Genomic DNA, 20,829 nt, shown 5'->3' on the forward strand with positions numbered 1-20,829 from the left:
TTACACTCTGTGAGTTTAGAATACTGATGTGTTCTCCCTACTAGATTTCAAAGACTATAGATCAAAAATATGAGGAAACAGATATAACACCCACATTTGTATATAGACAGCTCTCACTTTATATAAATTCACATTATGCAAATTCCTCTTTGCGCCCGTGCTGGCCTGGACTCTGGCTCCCAGCAGAAGGCAGCAGAGGGGCAGCCCTGTGAGGAGAGGGGGAGGTCTGCAGAATTGTCCACTTATGTCCAGCAAGAACTGGCTGTATATATTGGTAAAAACTCTTAACTGTGTTAATGCACAGAAAGCAGAAGTATCTTTAAGAACACATTACTAGCAGAATAACAATAAAGGAGAAGCAACATCTGTGAGGATCCACCAATGAAAGGTGCAAATGCGTATTAAATAGGTATTACGGGAAGCTCAGTATCCTTGCCAGCATGATTATTCTTCCCCACTAATCACCTGCCTCTTCCTTTTTGTCTCATTTTCAGTATTTTTAAATCTCCACCCATTCAATCTGCCCCAAGGGCTGCTCAATAATACATGTTAAAGTACTCTGCAAAGCCTAACAATGACTGATATAAAGTGATCTACTGATTCTGTTATGTGGAAGTAAGGCCCAGTAATGTTAGTGAACTGCTCCAAGTAAGTGGCCAGAAGGAGACTCTCAAACGTCCTCTAATTCTAATTCATAGTTTTAGGTCTGCTATAAGGCTGGTCCGTCTACTAAATTCCTTCAGGGGGTTATCTATGAAACCTGAAGGTCTGAGATAAACCCCATGCTGTATGGGGACCACCCACCCACACCAGCCTGACAATGAAGGTATTCTCTCCAAGAAAAAAGGTCACTCACATTTCCAATGAGTTTGAACACCTGATCCCCATGCACATTGTAGACTGTTACAATGGTGTTGAGGGCAGCATTGCGAACAGTGTTATCTCGATCGCCAATGTGGATAGCCATCTCTTTTAAGGCCTTTCCTGGGGTTGGCTGGCAAACGTTCATGCCGTAAGATTCAACCAGACAACCTAGCTCCTCCAGGCATTCTAAGGAAAACAAAGAGAAAACCCAACAAATCATCCAGAAAAGCTGGACTAACACAAGATATGACCAAGAGACACTTGGTAGAGTGACCTGGCTTTGCTTGACAGATTCTCCCACTGGACATGCTGAAACCCCAAACTATTCCAGCCCTGGCAGCCTCTCCTCTACAGAAGTAACATCTCTGTGAAATGTGAGATTTCAGGTAGGAAGGCTGCGGGGCAGCTGGCCCCTGGGCACTTGGTTTGGTCACCAGGGTGTTTACTGAGTAGTTCCTGCATCTCCTGATACCATGGGTCCAGGGAAATGCAACTCATCCACAATCTCCCGGTCTAAGTTAAAAGGTGTGTGACCTGGCCGTGTGAACCTTCATTAGGATCAGCTACACAGTAGTTCAGTAGTTATTCTGTAGTTGCTATACCTGCTCGCTGCTTGGAATTCTTGGACTTGGTTCCTTCCATGATAAAAGGGAACATTTTGCTGGCTGGGTAGACAAGGCACATCCGGTTTAGGATGGCACGAACATCTTTGCGGATAACATCTTTTGGCTCCCCAACCTGATTAACAAGAAAAATCCAGTAAACCAAAGTACTTTTTATGTCTCTTTCTCTATATATAGATTCTGTTCTTAAAGGAAAAAAAGGAGCGTCCCTGTGTAACCAACCTAAGAGTAGAGGAGAGATAAGAATAATCCTACTGGAAAATGGCTCATTTTTTCAGAGAAGGAATGCCACACTACCTTGAGGATGAGATAGGGGATGAAGGAAGAAGCCTCGTTCTCAGTCAGGTGATACTCTTCATCACTCAGCAGAGTAAAGAGTAATTTCAGGTATTCCAGAGCTTTCATGAGGACGCTCGTGTTGGTATCAAAGAACCTCAGGGTAAGCCACTTCAGGATAAGATCCAGGCAACTAATAACACCTTCCTTTTCACTCTCCAAGTGCTTGAAGACAAGAAAAAAGCACAACTCCAATTGGATAAAAGACACATTTCCATTGAACAGCTACCTACTTAATCGTACCATAGCCGAATACTGCAAACTATGGGCACTTGATTTGTAATATAACTATCAACAAAAACAAATCCTCAAGTAAACAAAATAAATAAAATATATTAGAAGACCATGGCTTTTTCAGAAAACAGAATCTAACAAATCAACAGACAACAAAGAATGCCTTTGCCCTATATTCTCTAAGACCCCCTGAAATCCTGCTACTTTTACTAGAAAGTATCAGAACTAGGATTCAAATCCAAGGATTTCCTAATGCCATCACCAGGACAGATCCCAATACACCAACTCTTCATGTTTCTGTTCTTTTATTTTTTTAATCAATTTATTTATTTTTAGTTTTCAACATTCACTTCCATAAGTTTTAAATTTCCTCCCCCTCCCTCCCCAAGACGGCCTGCAATCTGCTACAGTCTCTACACATACATTCCTATTAAACACACTTTTGTATTAGTCATGTTGCATAGAAGAATTACAACGAATGGGAGAAACCATGGGAAAGAGAAACAAAACAAAACAGAAAATAGTCTGCTTTGCTCTGCATTTAGACTCCATAGTTCTTTTTCTGGATGGAGATGGCATTTTCCATCATGAGTCCTTTGGAATTGCATTGCTGAGAAGGGCTAAGTCTATCAAAATCAGTCATTGCACACTGTGGCTGTTGCTGTGTACAATGTTCTCCTGGCTCTGCCCACTTCACTCAGCATTAGTTCATATAAGTCTTTCCAGGTGCAATAGTATTCTATTACATTCATATACCACAACTTGTTCAGCCATTCCCCAATTGATGGGCATCCCTCAATTTCTGGTTCCTGGCAACCACAAAAAGAGCTGCTATAAATATTTTTGTCTATGTGGGCCCTTTTCCCATTTTTATGATCTCTTTGGGACACAGCCCGAGAAGTGGTATTGCTGGGTCAAAGGGTCCAAATTGCTCTCCAGAACGGTTGGATCAGCTCACAGCTCTACCACGTCTCCCTTCTTCTACATATCATTATAATACTCCATTCCTCTGAAAAGGTCCTATCCCTCTGTTTCATTATGGCACGAATGAGACCGTGGGTTCTCAAAGGCTATGCCAACAGAGTACCGGGCCTTGAAAGTTTTACCATGCCAGAGAGGATTCTGGGTATGATCCAATCTGTTCTCCAAAGAGCAATGCAGTTACATACAGAGAGACTCATCGCCACGGATACCGTATTTAGTGATTGTTGCTGGTTTTGTTATAGGAATACATAAAACAAAGATCTAAAATGACCTACATTTTGCCCCCTCATATTTCTAGAGTGATGGAGGCAGAAGAGTGGCAAAGATCACAAGGCATGAGGGGCTGAAAGTCAGTTTGTAGACTGTATGTGAACATTAACTTAGCTGAGGTGAGATCCTTGTCCAGGGACCATGTCATGGACCATCTTGAATGCCAAGTGGACAGAGCTGTTTGGACTTGGAAAATGAAAACCAATGGAGGTCCTTTAACAGAGGAATGACACGATGAAAAGAGTGTTTTGGGAAGGTGACTACCTAGGCAATTCATACTGACACAAGTGATAGTGTTGAAAGAATCTATAAACTACTGTAAGGACTGAGGAGTGTCCTGGGCAAGAACCTCAAGACCTTAGGGGAACGGGTGGCATTTTCATCACTGTTGTCCTCAGAAAGCAAGGAATTCACACAAGAAGTGCAGTTACGCAAGTGAACAGCTGGTAAAAAGAGTATTTGAGAAAGAGTTTTGAATTTGTAGACTATGGCTTAAATTAAAGCAGAATGAAAGGCTGCTGGCCTTTGGATGGAGTACACCCAATGATGACAGGAATAAATATGTCTGTCTGGGTCATTGAGAGGTTAAATGACTTGCCCAGGGTCACCAAGCCAATAAGCGTCAGAAGTGGGACTTAAACTCAGCTCTTCTGTAATCAGAGGTCAGATTTCTACCTAACATGTTACAATGCTTCAACTTCACAAGTGAATATGGGTGAGGCATATCTAGAAAGCACAGGTCGGAGCTTGGGGAGGAGATGGGGATACTGATTCAAGGAAGCACATGGGACCCCCAGGTGTCACCGAGACTTTTGTGAGCTGAGACCTGACACAGGAATATGGCTCTGGATGGGCAGACTTTATTAAAAAAAAAAAAACAAGATGAGCAAACGCAGGTGGAGAAGAGAGATGGGGTAGATGTTCAAACAGGTGAGAACACCCAGAAACAAGAGTAGGGAGTATCGTAGAGACATGTGGCTGAAGATGAGCGGAGGCAGAGATGGAAGCAATACGTTGAAGGCACCCTCACCAGTGCTATGGGAAGCTACAGCATTTGAAAATGGGTGACAATTCTTCTGGGATTGGATGGGTTTTCTTATTTCATGTTGCTGTTTCCATGTTTATTTTTCATGGTAGAGCTGATCAAATAGAAGCCCCAAGTCTCAGCTGAGAATAAAAACTTCTTCCCTCCATCTCGACTCTTAAACGGCCTTGCCATCAAACAAGCACAGGTATTCACACTCTCCTCCAAACTTACATCAACCATAACAGCCAAGGCTTTGTTGTGATGCTGAAAGTCTGAGTGAAACATCTCATCTTGTAACCATCTGGCCACGCAGCTGGACATCTGCATCTTTAACTGCTCAATGTACTCATCTCGGGGAGTGGTGAAATTCCATTTCAGCACCTGCAAGGGGTCACAGATAAGCACCAGGGGAACGGCGGAGCTGAGAACCCAATGTTTGTGCACAGGGATTACAGAAAGAAGCCCCGCTCCTGTTATTGCATCCTGGGTAGTCAGAGCCCCAGAGCAGGATCTGTATTCATAAGATGAATTTACAGTTAAATAAGGAAAGAAGCATGACATGCATTTACCTCAATTTTGCCTAAGCAGTTTTATCTCCCTTCCTTCACGGCTCAGGGCAAGGGTCACCCCCCCCCCCATGAAGTCTTCCCCAATGCAATGTTTTTAAGGGTTTTCTTGGTCCTCAAAATAACCTTGAATTCAGTTGTCTGACCACATATTGCATCCCCCGAGCCCCCAGTAGAACGTAAGCTCAGGGGTAGTGTCAGTCTTGCTTTTGCCTCTTTACCTCCAGTACCTAGGCCTGTCGCATACTATGGATTTATGAAATGTTTGCTGAATGAACTTGGAAGAACCTACAGATGCAGATGTGGGGAAGGATCCTAGTCAAGCCTCAACTACTGGTGTTCAGACAAAAGCTGGACCAGCTACATGTGCAGTCTACAAGTTAAGCCCGATAATCATGAGAGTTAAAAAGGGACTGAGGATGAAATCCAGCACTTTGTGCCAACAAGGAATCTTCCCTGTGTTATAGAGCACATCTCTAAGAGGCTCAAGGAAGAGTTCTCTGCTGAAACAAAAGATACATGATAGATCTTAGGAATTAGGGCTTTTCTAAAGAGCTTTATATTAGCTCTTGTAATAGTTAAGATTTATTTCTGAGACAGGCCCCACAAGACACAGCAGTATCTGGAGTATACTTGGGGCTTACCTTTAGTGCCTTTTCATCTTTCATCCTTTGCTCCTTTCCATTTGGTACAACAATGAAAATAGGACCAGACTTATCGTCCTCCTCCTTTATGCTAGCTTTACTCGGCATCTTCTTTCCCTGTACACCCTGGAAACACGGTGCAGAGAATCATGAGCAAAGGAAAACATGGAAATGCAAATGATCAGCAACACAGCAAAACAGGGCTCTCCTCAGGAAGGAATGGGCTGGCCAAGCAAAGTGCAGGTTCTGCCACACCGACCCAAGTTGGCAATCTGGAGCCTTATTCCGCACCGAAGAGAAACAAACGACTCCAGAATCTCACAGGTAACATCCCACATCCTCTGTGTGCGTGTTCTGCTAACAACCAAACCAAGTCCCTCCAGCACAGCTGCCCGAGTGGCCCCCATGAGAAGCACAGCCGTGTTTGTGGTCCTGTCCATTCCTTGCTCAGGCTACTACTGCAGTCAGAAAAGCCGTCATTACCATTAGACAGCTACAGTGAGCCAAAAGATAGATCTGTTCAGGCAAACTGAAGTAACGAGCTACGTGAAGTCTTCAACATTATTTCCAGGTATTTGTGCTGAAAGAACTCAGAAAAGAGGGCTACATCTCCTATTTCTTAGGCCAAAAAGCTTTACTCTCTCCTTCAGTATGGAACAACTGAGTCATAAGCCCTTTGTAGCTCCTGTCACAGACTGAAGATGACAACCACCACAATGACAGTTACGTGGCACCTCATACGTGCTGAGTGCTTTACAATTACTACTTCATTTGATCCTCACAACCAGATTGCGAGGTGGGGGCCATTATTACCCCCATTTTAAAGATGAGGAAACTTGAGGCAGACAGAGATTATGTGACATGGCCAGGGTCACACAACTGGCAAGCGTCTGAGGCCAAACTTGAACTCAGGTCTTCCTGACTTCAGGTCAGTGCTCCACCTCGCTGCCTTCCCACCTATTCATGTGAAGTACACTGAAAATCACTAAGTAGCTGCTTAATGGAATGCAAGTTTCAAAATGTTTGTACTGGCTAAGAGGAACGTATGGAGTGTTTAATGTAAGTTCAAGCAGACTCTGATTTTATGTGCAAGAAGAATACAATAAACATTACCCTTAAGTAGCTCAGATGGCTTTTTTCCCTAGCCCAAATACTTTCTAGCCAAAACACCTGTTACGTGGTAAAAACCGGCCTGGGCCCATTTGTAAGGCACAGAGAAAAATAAAAAATCCCTCTTTGCCCACAAATAAGAGATCTGGATGAGAGGGGAGGGAGAATGGAAAAGGACCTCATCCTCACAGCTTAATTCAAGGAATTGCTATTAGGCAGACCCACTATATTATGAACATGGCAAAGGAAGAGAAGAGAGATGGAAGAGGACTCTCAGTTCCTAGGGGGTGTAATGAGTTTGCTGAAAGCCAACTTCACTCCTAGGGCTCTTTTCCCCATTAGCTACAGCTTTTAACGATGTACTTATCCCTCTCTCCCCCTTTCTTTTTTGTATAATCACATGGTTTGGGATCTGCAATCCCCTATCATCACTACTGAACTCTTTTTCCCTTTTATTGTGCAGCTTATATGTCTTTGTTCATTTTTAACTTAATGCCAAATAAAATGTGCATTTCCATAGAGACAGCATACCAGAAAAAGAGGATTGCACATTAAAACATAAGTCTATCAAATACAGCTTGTTTTTCCATTTAAATACATCATAAAATTAACACGTAACTTTCGAAGGTAAAGGGCAACTAGGTGGCACAGTGGATAGAGCTCTGACGACCTGAGTTCAAATCTGACCTCCGACACTTGACACTTACTAGCTCTGTTACCCCGGGCAAGTCACTTAATCCCAATTGCCTTGCCAAAAAAAAAAATACTGAACAAAATAATAAAAAATAAAAAGGTTAACTTAAAAAAAAAAACCTTCCAAAGCTCTCTTGCTTGTATGATTTTTCCGTGCATTTAAAAACACGTTTCAATGACCCTCTTTTCTCTCTTTTTCTCCCTTATTTTTGAGTTGGAAACTCTATTGCTACTCTTTTGTTTTTCTTTTTTAATGGGGGAATGGAAGGGTAGAAGAAAGACAGGGGTGGGATGACCCTGTGTTCGGAAAAAGTAGGTCTCCTTATTACTACAGAGCTTTTTAAAAGAAGTGGGATCAGTAACAGCATATCTAGAAAACAAGGTTTGCCCTCAAAGGCAGCCTCCGGCAGCTTTAGTTTTAAAAAATCTCCTAGGGAAGACCTTCACAAATACACTACCTGTAGGACACAAAGAGTAATGAAAATAATGGTGCTTCATACATTTATAAAAAACCCTGCTAACCTCAACTTCTATTTGCCCTGAAATCAGATGGGTAAACATCATTCCAGATTAAGTAAAGAATTCTCTTACCTTGGCTTTTGAGGAAACTCCTCCACCTCTGGCTTTTTTAGAGTCAGGCTTGGACTCCGCAGAGCTGGACATGGAATCCTCCACAGGTGCTTTGACAGGGAAGAAATAGAAGCTATTTCAAGCTATTTTCCAAAAATGACTACAAACTTGTGGTTAGCGATCAGTACCAGCAACCAAATTTACTTTAAAACTCTCTGCATTGACATGACAAATGAATTTTTCGGCACCATCCCTTCAATCCCTCCAATACTTGGTCCAACCGTTCCCACCCACTTTGCTCTGTTGTCCTCAATCTGCTTTATTTACTTTGCATTAGTTCACAAAAGTCTTTCCCAAATTTCTTTCTATTCCTTATCCCTTCTGATTTTAATTATGTTAGTGCATTCCATTATACACTACAATTTAACTGTTCCTCTACTGTTGGATGTTTAGGCTACTTTGAGGTTTTTGCAATTACAAATAATGCTTAAAATCTCAGCACAGAGAGCTTTTTTTTCCCTTTTGGCTAAGACTCAAGGTCCATTCCCAACAACTGAATCTTTGGATCAAAGCATAAATTATTTTTGTAACTGCCATAGCAAAATGCCAGTTTGCTTTCCAAAAGATCCTATCAATTTGTGATTGTCAGTCACAAATGTACAATTGTTCCCTCATGACTGTCTACACTGAGATGCACTGCTTCTTCATTGTTTTTGCCTGTCTCATTGGTGTGAGGGGGCAGTTTAAAGTCTATCCCTGAGCATTAGGGTGAATGTTTTTCCAATTGATCATAAACATGTATTTCTTCTTTTGCAAAATGTTTATATCTTCTGACCATTATTCATCAGGGAAGGCTTTACAATTCCTTTACAGTTTCTTACGTATTTTCAGTATCATTTTTACCTGTCATATTTGCCAGAAAATTTTCCGTTTTCTTGTAATTTTGATCATACCATACTGCTTTTCAACGAACAGAAATTATTTTAGTGTAACCAGGCATCTATCTTGGCCCTTTCCCCACCAAAAGTAATCTCTTCCCTACAACTGAAATAAACATATTCTTCTATTTTCTTTCTTTCTTTTTTAAAGTCTCATCAGACTGTTGGAATTCACTGAGAGATCTGGTGGGTCACATTCAAAGCTGTCATTTGAGTATATGGTGTGATGTAAATAACAAACTCTTTCCCTAGTTTTAATTTCTCATACACTTATTCATTACTCATATTTTGTATATATTTCCACTGGCAATCTCAGGTCTGTTAGAGCCCACTATTCTATTTCTCCACTTTTTGGGTCCAGAACCAGGTAGATTTGATAACTACATTCCAATTTTAAGTCTGAAAGTGCAGGGCTACCTTTATCAGCTTTCCCCCAATATAACCCTTAATGTTCTTGCCACTGTTTTTCCATATAAATTTCATTAGATTTCCCCACTGTATGAAGAAATCCTTTGCGTATTCTTTATCTTCATTTTAATTACACTAATAAGCCCTAGTCATGGCCTCTGTCACTCAAATTATTTAGGCTTTATTTCAGTCATTACAGTTTTGCTGTCTTTCTCATACAGGTTATGTTTATATCTAGAAAAAGGCTGATTACCAAGTATTTGATTTTTTTTTGGCAAGTGAGGTTCTTTACATCTTCTTTATCTTTACCATTACTAAAAAGTACAAATAATTTGTGGATTAATCTTATATACTATGATCTTGCTAATAATAATGTCTCAATTTTGTGAGAAAGATGTTTTCCAGATATACTATCAAATTACCTATAAAGACTTGGAACTGGAAAAGACCTAATTTTGACTGCTTCAATTCGAAATAATCTGATTTCTTTTTCCTCTCATTGGACTTGCTGCAATTTCCAACATGATGCCAAGGAGAGGTGGTCAAAGGCTCACAGATTTAGAGGTGGAAAGATCAAGTCTAACACTTGTTTTGTAGTGGAAGAATCTGAAGGTTTAAGTAATTATTCATCCAAGGTCACACTGGATGTAAGTGGCAGAGCTGGGTTTCAAAACGAGGCCAAGATCCTAACTCCAAATCCTACTCATGTTCCACTGTCTTCTGCCAGTCAAAGTCCACATCCTTGTTTTGATTTTTTTAGTGAAACTGTTTCTAATGCCTCTTTATTGTACACTATGCTGGTTCTTATCTTCAGATTGCTTTTTACTGTATAGAGAAAAATCCCTCTATTTCTATTCCTTTTAGTGTTTTTTCAAACATGAATAAATATTACATTTTTATCAAATGTTTCCTCTTCATCTGGGTTTTTCAGTTTCTTTTATTTATGCTTTCTCTACTAGGTTGTTAAGCTGTCTCTGATATGCTACATGTCTGATATAGTGGACTATATCTCCTCTTAGTCACGAACCATCATTTTTCTTTCTTTTTTAAAAATTTTCCCCCTTACTCTGACCTTAAACACAATATAAAATGAACACTTCTATACACAAAGTAGAACAGAAAAATAGGATTATATATGAAACTACAACTATTATATACAGCTTCTACATTTTGAAGTCATCTTGCTATGAACAAAGTTTTATAATGTAAAATTTTATATTATAATTTTCTATCCATATTCATTATTAAAAAATGAGCATATGACCTTTTTTAGAGTTATGTTTGTCATATTTTAAGAATAACCATTACATTTTTCTTAGGAAAGTACTGGCCAGTGTTCTACCTTTTGTTGCATTTATAAATAAAAGTCATTTTGTTTTTGGAAGGTCTGAAAAAATTCACCAGTGAGTATGTCTGGTGCATGCGCACACATGCACAGGGGGAAGGGATGGAGGGCAGAGTAGAAGAATAATTTCTGATCTGTTTTATTTGAGCATGGCCTGTTTTTACTAAGGTCCTACTAGATAAATTCAGGTAATTTGTGTCTTTATAAATAACTTTTTTACTCTAAGAAATCATCTTCTATTATTTCTGGCATCTAATGTCTAGTGTTCCCTGTTCATGACATTCTTACTTTTTCGTGTGTTTGCTACAATCTCACCTTTTCCATTTATAATTGTGCTCTCTCTCCTTTTGTGATTAAATTTGCTAATGATTGGTCAATTTTATGGTACTTTCAAAGAACTAGATCCTGGTTTTATTTATCAATTTAATTTTCTTTCATTTTCTAAAAAGTTAAGAACAGAAATTAGTAGAACAATCTTTTAAAACAACACCACCAAAACCCCAACCTTCTGCACTATCATTTGATTCCTCTTCTGCTATCTTTAGGTGAAAGAGTCTCCTCAGCAATGGAGTCCGCCTTGGGCAAACCTGACCTCCTGGCTGAGGCGCAGGACCTCAAACATGCTTGGCTCCTCTAGAACCAGCCTGGTCCCTGCCTTCATCACCAACCAGGGAGGGGGCATGTGTCTGGCTGCTACCTTTTACACCCCCTCTGCATGGGTTCTACTTCCACCTCTCTCATCACATGCCACACTGAAGGATATTGAACCCTGCTGCTCAGTACTCCACTAAGAATGCCTGTGATTCTGAGCTGGCGGCTGCCGAGGCCACAGCTCCCTTCCCAGACCCCCGTCGGTATTCCATGTCCTAGGCCACCTGCTTTACCCTTTCACCATGTCTCTGGAACTCCTGTCACATTGCTCACAACTCCTCCTGGAAATTACTCTCTTTTTATCTTCATTTGTATGAATATTTATTCTTTCCATCAATAAAATAAACGGTCTGTCCATGTGGGTGGGGATGGTTTTATTTTTGCCTAGTAGAGTGCCAATCACGTTAGTGCTTAATACATGCTTGCTCAACGAAATACTTTCTTTTCAACATCGACACTTAGCAGTAGAAATTTGCCTCTAAGACCATTTTGTCAGCGCCTCAAAGATTTCACTATGTAAAAATCACTGTTGTCAACTGGCCTCTAAATATTATCTTTTTCTTATAAGACCAATTGCTATTTAAGAGTTTTTCAGTTTCCAGGCAGTTTCAATTAAAACTTTTACTCATTTGTTTCTAATTATACCACATCGTCTGAAAAGCCTCCTCATAGAATTGGTGTATTATTTCTCTACAACCTAGCATGTGACCAGTTTGAGGGGCATTCCACACTCACTTAAAAAGCAAACGCTACATCCCATTTAGCTAATTTCAATGTACAAGTAGCTGAGGGGAGTGATTTGTTTATTGTTCATCTTTTGATTTTGTCATATTCTGATACTGGGTTGTATAATTTAACCTTAGGTAGATCTGGCACCCCAGACACTGGTGCTTCATCTCGCACACCTAAAGAATATTTATACCTTTTTTGATTCTCTGCCATGTCAAAAATTTCCAGCATGGCACAAAGGAAAGAAGGCTGGATTTTGAATCAGAGGACATACGGGCCTCAGTTTCCCCATTTGCAAAATGAGAGGATTGGACCAGATAAACACCAATGTCCCTTTGAGCTATAACTACATGATACTAACCATTTCTTTAATTCAAAGGGATAGACCTGGTGACAGAGGTTCCAGGGTGAGCAGCAATGGCTGCCAGCTGGGTAACGGAGAAGAAAAAGCAGCTTTGGTGAGGAGTGGGAGAAGTAGGAGGAACATAAGAGTAGAGGAAAGGAGGGATCTTCCTCTGCTCAGGTTCTGAGTCAGGCAGGAGAGACAAAGGGAGTGTACACTGCTCCAATCAAAGCTAAGCCACATGGGTCCTTACAAGTGTGGGGAGGGTAGAGCCAAAGACTTCCTTCACCTTAGGCTGGCGGCTGGGTTGGAGAGCCAGACGGATACCTCTGGCTTGAAGATGGGGGTCTGGGAGACAGGAGACTATAAAAGACTTGGATGTAGGCCTGAGGCAGTGCCTGGGACAGGAAATGAACTGGGGGGAAGCTCCTACCCTGGGGGGTGCCACAGGAGGTAATGCATGAAGGGCTTGAGATGGCAGCAGAAGTTCAAGCTATAGGACTCCTGGGCAAGAGAACAGCATTTCATAGATAGATCTGGGTAGAGCTGGCTCCCATGTATCCCTCCTACACTGCCACCACACAGGCAATTTCACTTAAAAAAAAGGTACAAACTAGAAATGTTATCATTTTACTAAAGAGGAAAAGAGGAGCTTAAATATATCAACATGATAAGAAAACTGATGGTTAAGAGGCAGTTTTATCAGCTCCCTGATCACTATGACTCTTGGTTCTACAGACAAGAAATAGTGATGGTACCACCTTCACGACCCTGATAAAACTAGTGCAATTTAAGGTTACCTGTACCCAGAGATACTCTGATATTCAGCTCAATCCCAGTAAGACTGCAAACTTCTGGTGAGAGCCATGTTCTTGCAGCCCACAATCCAAAGTCCATAAGCCAGCTTACTAAACTAGGCTGTACCCTGTGCCCTGTAGCTCCCAAAGTGGAGCAAAAGAAGGAAACCCTCCCACGGATGACTGGTCAACAAGGCCTGTGTCGAGACAATGCAGGAGGACCTGGAAAGTCCTGGGCTTGGATGGAAAAGGTGTGTGGAATGGGGCAAGCTACCACCACACCATGCCACACCACGCCAGGCCACAGCTTCTCTCTCTCTTATGTAACACGCGCAGGTCTGGGCAAGATGGGCCCTTAGGTCTCCTCCTGGCCTAACTTTCTATGCCAATATACTGGGGGGTGGCTGTAGGTTTAAAAATTCCGGGACTGTACTACATGCAGTGGTGCTTGGTACATTTATTAAGTACCTGATATGTGCCTGTCATGTCAGACATTGTGCTATTATCTGAATAGCACAAAGTCAAAACTGAGAACAGTCTCTGTTCTCAAGAAGCTTAAATTCTAACAGGAGGCAAAATGCACATAGGTAGGTATGGACAAAATGTATGCAAAACAAATCCAAGATAATGGGGAACGGGAGAGAGAGGCACCAGGAAGGACCTCCAGGAGGTAAGGCCTGAGCTGCACCTGGGAGAAAACCAGGGCTTCTAAGTGATGTCAGTGAGGAAAGAGAGCAGCCCAGACATGGGAAAGCCAGTCTGACTAGGCCATAGAGAGTGCTGGGGGAGGGACGGAGAACAGTCTGGGAAGGCATGATGACACTAGGCTGTAAAGAATTTTAAATTTCAAACAGGGGATTTATGTTTAATTCTAGAGAATCCCTTGAGTTTTGTTTTTTTTTTAGTGGGGTGCTGGAGGGGATGGAGAGCTTTGGCCAGACCTGCATTTTAGAAGCTGTAAGGAGAGATCTAAGGCAAGGAGACAAATGAGGGGCTGTTACAATAGTCCAGGCAAGAGGTGATAAGGACCTGAACTAAGCACTTTAATGATGGCTGAGTGGAGAGAAAGGGGTATATTCAAGGGACACTGTGGAGACCAAAATCAGACCAGATAACCTCTCGCAAACTGCCTTAGTCCTTGAGCTTGGAGAGCAAAGGTTCTGTGCAGCTTTGGTACAGAATCTTGGCTGGCCTCCTGGCAAGGACCCATCCTTTCCTGTATATCTTATCCTCATGAGAGACATTTACCTGACACAGGTTGGAATTTGGCTGGACCTGCCCCTCCTGCAGGTTTGGAGGATGTTTTCGAAGGGGCAGCAGGTTTGGCTGGCATGTTGACTTTGGCTTTCTCTAGCATGGCCAGTACCTGGTCCTTGGAAGTTGGCTAGGGAGAGAGAACCCATAAATCAGAGTCACCATACATGAAATGCCTAATATACACTTGTTAGCAGATGTGTTCTCAACCAAATGACTTTAACTGCTTGGGGACACTAGGACAGCTCCCAGTTTTAAAGCACAGAAGGCAGAAAGGCAGCACACAGTGAGGGAAGTAACCACATACAATCATTCTCAGTTACTGTACTGGAAGGATGACAATTTCTGGGAGGACATTGAAATTAGAAAAGGATTTCTTTTTTTGAAAGACTCTACACTGCCAAATGGGAGGTTTCTCCTCTCACAAGTAGTTTAAGCCTTGACTCAGAAGAGACAAGAGAATAGTGTGCCTCACCCTCTAAATTTTCCTAAAGGTCTACCTTGAGTTTCCCAGTGGCCTTGGCCATCTTCTCATAGCCCAGATGCATCATGAAGAATGGCAAGGCATCTTGGGCCTTCTTCCGTACGTCCCCATTCCGATCCTCCAAGCATGAGTACAAATGAGGGACACACAGGATGAGGTCTGTGGGAGTGGAGCGGAGAGCAGGAAGCTTTTCGGCCAGCCAACCCAGAAGCTGTCAAAAGGAAACAGAGGTCAGCCGAGCACCCGAGGAGTCTAGCACGGGGCTTAACAAGTTCCTGCATGTAACAACCTGATGGATTTAAGATCTTCCTTGTGTGTATAGTCCCTCCACCAATGCTCACTGCAGCCCCATCACACTCTCTCACCCTACTAGACTCTTGCTGGGTTATTTCCATAACTCCTTTATAGAGGACCAAGCAGTACTTAGGCCATCCATTTATTGTTATAAGAAAAAACTTGAGAGTGCAATACAGACACATGCCGACTATTACCATTATTTCTTTTGCTTCATGGCGTTTCTTAATTCATAGTCACAAGCATCGTAGCTCAAAATCATGAATTATGCAATTCCTCAAATGACATCCAGCCCAATCCCTTCCTATTTGCTTCTCGGCTCGGCTCCGTCTACTGACAGTGCCCATCCACGACATGCACTGAAGGATCATGGTTCACCTTGTTACAATGTCACAGTTTGAGTAATGTGCCATTTTCACAGTGTTTTGTTACATGGATTGTGATCAAAATCCATAGCCATCCAAGAGATCAAAGCCTCCTGCTAGCGTGTTTCCAGGCTTGTCATGTTTTGTACAATCTTATGTGCTAACAGGCATTTAGGAGAGGGCTTAATCATCAACAAGGAATCTTTCTTTTGTTTAGGATATCTTCACACACATACACATGTGTGCGTGTGCGTATGAAAAAGTGTCTACTAGCTGTAAAACCCTTTGCTGAGTCCAGGGGTTACATAGAGACAAAAAACTAGTCCTGCTCTCAGGGATCCCGTCTTGTTTACATCTTGCTCGATGCCAGTACTTAGTAGATCATGGAACAAAATTATGTTCACTGTTGAATGTGACAGTCAGGTAATTTGTGGGAGATGTCTTGTTTGAGGAGAGCCTTTGAGGCTACATTTATAATAATAAAAATGATTAAAAAAATTAGGATCCTACATTGTCTACAATGCTCAGAAATTTGTGCAACCCTAAAAGCAATCACTTTTTCAGATTGTGGTGTAAAGGAGTGTTGGAGCTGTGGGCAGAAGAGCTGGGTTCAAGTCCTGGCTCGATCATCTACTTGATTTTTGGTAAGTCACTTGACTTAGGTGTCAGTTTTCCTGTCTGTGAGGTGAGCAGGCTGAATCATATAACTGCTAAGGCCCTTGTAACTCTAGGACTACGATGCAATGATCTCTTCTCACATTTTCATCGAGGAAATACTCAAGGAATGCCTTCTCATTTGGCTAAGAGAAAAAAAGCAGGAAATGGGTTGGCAGCTGCTTATGTCTTCTAGGTCTCCCTTTTTGGGCCAAATTTTATGTGCTTGTGTAATCTTCTTTTGCTTGAAATAACACAAACATCCATTTGTTTGTCCAACTGCATCTTCCTTTTTGTGGCCTCCAACAGGTATTACTCCCACTCGGTTAGGAAAAGATTCCTCTCCTTTGGGAAGTAGAGGGTGGGAAGAGACAAGAGGAAGGTGGTAGTGATACTGACTTTTCATGGTAAACCTTAAGCACCACTAAGATGACCCTAGCATACTGTCATACATATCCCAGCATGCTAAAAGGGATCTGTGTGAACATCGATTTGGAATTTCTTCCAAGGATACAAGATGTAACCCATCCATCCTGCTAGGCAACATTCTTCCACACTATCCCACAAGTTTACCATGGAGATCCATCCAAGCGCTGGACACCTCCTTTGAGTTCATCTGACACTTTGGGGATATCAGTGGAATGTTCACTCAGGCTGTCCGCGAGCTATCCTTTACTCTCACCACATGACCAGACCATCTGTTTCACTCAGATATTTCCCTGACTGTATTCTTTACTCCAGTTCTTCTTCCAAGATCTTTATTTGTTATATGTTGCAGCCTACTCCCACCTACCATGCACTTTTCCATTTCCCTCTGTGTGAAAATAATTTTTAATTCCTTGGAAACTACTGTTTTATGATTAAACTCTTAGCACAAATTCAACAAATGTCAAGTTAACTATTCTGAAAACATTCTATGTTTGGCTTTTGCAAATGGTTTTGAAATAAAGTAAGAATGACTGAAAATTATGGAAGATATTTTATATAAGTCAAATGCTTAGTTTAAGTGATTACTATGCCACAGGGACAATTCACTTTATTATGCCTTCTAGAAAAACTCAAATACATCCCATGAGAAAGGGCTGGGGGTAGGAGAAACCCCCTCCAGCATTAATTTACTCTATATTATTGGATATGAAGACAATCCTTCCAAACTTTGCTATGTGCATTGCTGTTCTTCATGCATGGCACGCCCACCTGCTATCTCCGTGACTTTGCACTGGCCAACTTCTATCACTAGAATGTTCTCGTTCCTCACCTCTACCTCATATAATCACTTATTCCCTTTGAAACTCAGACATAAAGTCATTCTGGATTTGCTCAGCTATTAGTGTTCTCCCCCACCCCAAATCACCTATAATATATTCTGCACATACTTATACATGTTTTGTTCCGCCTGGCTGGACTGTAAGCTCGAGGGATAAGACAATTTAATTATTTGTCTTTGCCTCCAGAACCCAGCACAGTGCCTGGATCAGTGGGCAGTAATAAATGCTTGCTGATTGACTTTCTAGTATAGTACGATGAGGTAATAAGGTGGTGGACTCAAAACTGGGTGGTTTTATTATTGTCACCAATGAAAACAGATCCCTATAAAAATGCTGGTCAAATGGTTCCACTTCCTGTCTGTTTCTTTTCTTCCAGTTTCATCAGCTAATGCCAAGGGAATGATCTAGCCTGGCTGATCCTGTGCCAAGCTTTCTGCTGGCTTACTTTTTCCTCCAACCATTTAGTTGTTCTATGTATGAGGCAATGATGATGGGTGTCTCCCACCGTCAGGTCATGTAACATTCTGTCTTTGAGCTTTTATGCTAAGCTGTGGGTCTCTCTTCCCATTTGGCAAGGAAACGAAATGTCTGCTTTTTGAGGTGGTCTGTATTCTTTTGATACCTCCTGTGGTGACTGTTTTGCATTGGTTAAATGCTGCGAAATGCTGAGAGTCAACAGCTTAATTTTTGTCCATTTCCCATTTTTTGGAGTAGATTATATCTTGTTTAAATTGATCTAGATAGAGCTGCTGTAACTGCACAGTGATGATAAAGATATCCCTTCTATTAAAGTATTTACTTTGACACTGCCAGTCCATTATCTGACCGCATAAAAGTGGACTCTAAAATGACTTCCACTTCAGAACCAGTAAATTACTGTCCACTTTTTATAATATCATTTGGTGCCTGCCTTTTAGCCCTTGTTGTTTCTCTTTGTCACTGTAAACAGGCCTGTACCTTTTAAGCAGCCTATTCAAACCACACTTCTTAACATAAGGGGAGAGTGAGAACTATGTGTTTGTTGCCCATAAACTCAAGAAATGTGTCATATTTAAATAAAATTAAATACAAAGTTGTAACATTACACATTAACAGTACAGTCACATTAACAAAAGTGTCTTGGTTCTTTGAACTTTACCCTTTGGCAGCTGTTAAAAAACACTTTCTAAAAAGACAGATGGTCCTTTTTTCTCTTCTTTACATCCCAAGAAGTAGCTGGCTTTAAAATGTCCTAAGTACTTATGTGGTTTAGCAGCAGAAAGGCTACTTTTAACCAGGACTATGAGAACTTATTAATTTATGACAATTTATCTTTACCCATGACAAAGAATTCATCTTTGCGTTATTTTAGAGCTATACTTCTTTCACCTAGGAGCTCATGAAAGGTAGGGTTCTAACTCAAAAGCCACTATGGAAGCCTACTCCTCTAGAAACTCTGCATATATCCAGGTACAGCAGTCTTTTAAAATTGAGCCTTCCCTTTTTCATTAAGTGAGCACACTGCTGTCTCTCTAGTCAAGTGTGTAGGTCCATATCACCTCTCTCTTAAGACAAAGGCTGGCTAAGGACAATACTAACCTCCTGCCTCAGGAAAGGATTTTCCTTTTTAAGCTCCTCAGAGAGATCCTCTCCCTCTAGCCACTCCTTCATGCCAGTCTGCTCTGCCCAGGCATTCACAGTGGCTAGAGCAGCAGCTCGAACATTGTTCTGTAGAAAGACAAAAATTTACAAGGATTCACAATCCATAGGAACGATGGGAGGACAGGGTAAAGAATCTGTTCTCTTGCAAAGACAAAAGAATCAGAGCCTCTAGAGTTAAGGGACTTTCCTTCTCCTGGAGGATACAAACGAATCAATACAAGATAATATGAAGTAGAAGGAAGCACTGTTCAAGGGGTCATTAATAGGAGACAGAAGAAAGTAGCACTTGAACAGACCTTTGAAGGAAACCAGATTCCAGGAGGGGTCAAAGGAGTCAGCAGGGCCTCAGTCTTTCCCCCACACTTTGAAAAATTTTAGATTTTTTTAAGAATGCTGTAACTTCTTAATAATACCCATCACCCTAACACTACCAATAAACCCTCTCATTATGAAGAGAAACATTTAAGCAAAACAAAACTTCAAAGAGGGATTACAACTAACACATGCTTTCCAACTGTGATACTGCAGATGTAAAGGAAGATACTGTCTGTATCATCAGACCATTTTCAGCCTGACCTCATTAAGGGATTACACTCCCAGAGAATCTGTTTCAGTGACGTGACTGTTAAGAACTTGGTGTAGTCCCATGGTAGACAATGATGTACTAAATAAATAACTCAGCAATCATTTCTTTCTGATTGACCACCTATGTAAAAGCTTTCTATCCCCACCAAATTTACAGCTCCTGGGGGGTGGGGTGCGGTGTGGTGGGGTGCAGTGTGTGTGTGTGTGTGTGTGTGTGTGTGAGATATTCCAGGGCACCCTAGCCAAATGAGCACTCAGCTTCTACCATTTCATGGAGGAGGAAAATATGAAGCAGCCCAATCCCATACAGTAAATCTGTAGCAAGTCAGAGGGCCAGTCACTTAGCACTTGTTACTACTTACTACGTATGAGGCACCAAAGAAAGGTGACAATCCCTGCCTTCAAAAAGATCACATTCTCATAGGGGAAAACATAGATGGAGCAAAAAGAAGGCAGTGTGAAAGCGATTATTTCCCTCTCTGTGCCTGTCCTCTGCACAAAGCCTGCAAAGGAGAAGAGGTGCCTAATAAATACTAGACTGATTACAAGTCAAGAATGGGGGAAGATAAGGCCTCCTGCAAAAGGTGGACTTTAGATGAATCTTGAAGGAAGCCAAGAGCATTCCAGGGATGGAACAGATGGCCAGTGCCAAGGCATGAAAACAGAAATGCAGCATTTGAGGAACTACAAGCAAGCTGGCAGTGTAGTTGGATCACAGGATGCATATGGAGGGGATGAAACTGCAAAAAGACTGGGAAGGCTGGGAGAGGCCAGTTTGTGAAGGGCTCTAAATGCCAAACAGAGAACTTTGTGTGAGCTCGGAGGAAAGGGGGAGGCACTGATGTTCCCTGAGCTGAAGCGTTACAGGGGACCTTGGCACCTGACGGCAGGATGGACAAAAACAGGGAGCCCGGAGCAAAGGGAGCCCAGTGAGAAGGCCACTGCAGTGATACAGACAAAAGGTGAGGAGGGGCTTCACGTAGCTGGTGACTGAGTGAGTGTAGAGAAGGGGGCTGATCATATGGGAGAGGCTGTAGAGGAGTCAAAGATAAGACCTGGCAACAAATGAGATACAGGAGGAGTCACAGGTCACATTGAGGTTTTAAGTCTGGATGATCAGGAGGGTTGTGGTCCCCACAACAGAAAAAGGGA

General features: G+C 41.8%; 1 protein-coding gene and 1 non-coding gene across 4 annotated transcripts in view; both read right to left on the minus strand.

Moving 5' to 3' along the window:
* CKAP5 (cytoskeleton associated protein 5) overlaps positions 1–20,829 on the minus strand; it is an 88,191-nt gene that overhangs the window by 10,170 nt on the left and 57,192 nt on the right. For all 3 annotated transcript variants that reach the window (XM_036762593.1, XM_036762594.1, XM_036762595.1), the window contains exons 25-33: positions 19,030–19,158; positions 14,887–15,081; positions 14,381–14,516; positions 7,943–8,031; positions 5,549–5,674; positions 4,570–4,719; positions 1,785–1,988; positions 1,467–1,602; positions 857–1,050 (exon numbers count right to left, since the gene is read on the minus strand). In XM_036762593.1, coding sequence (XP_036618488.1) covers positions 857–1,050; positions 1,467–1,602; positions 1,785–1,988; positions 4,570–4,719; positions 5,549–5,674; positions 7,943–8,031; positions 14,381–14,516; positions 14,887–15,081; positions 19,030–19,158 — 1,359 coding nt within the window. The remainder of the gene's footprint in view (positions 1–856; positions 1,051–1,466; positions 1,603–1,784; positions 1,989–4,569; positions 4,720–5,548; positions 5,675–7,942; positions 8,032–14,380; positions 14,517–14,886; positions 15,082–19,029; positions 19,159–20,829) is intronic.
* LOC118855588 lies at positions 1,261–1,369 on the minus strand. Its single transcript, XR_005010763.1, has one exon. It is a non-coding gene; the product is annotated as a small nucleolar RNA SNORD67 (small nucleolar RNA).

This window comes from Trichosurus vulpecula, chromosome 6, assembly GCF_011100635.1.
Source record: "Trichosurus vulpecula isolate mTriVul1 chromosome 6, mTriVul1.pri, whole genome shotgun sequence".
Lineage (NCBI taxonomy): Eukaryota > Metazoa > Chordata > Mammalia > Diprotodontia > Phalangeridae > Trichosurus > Trichosurus vulpecula.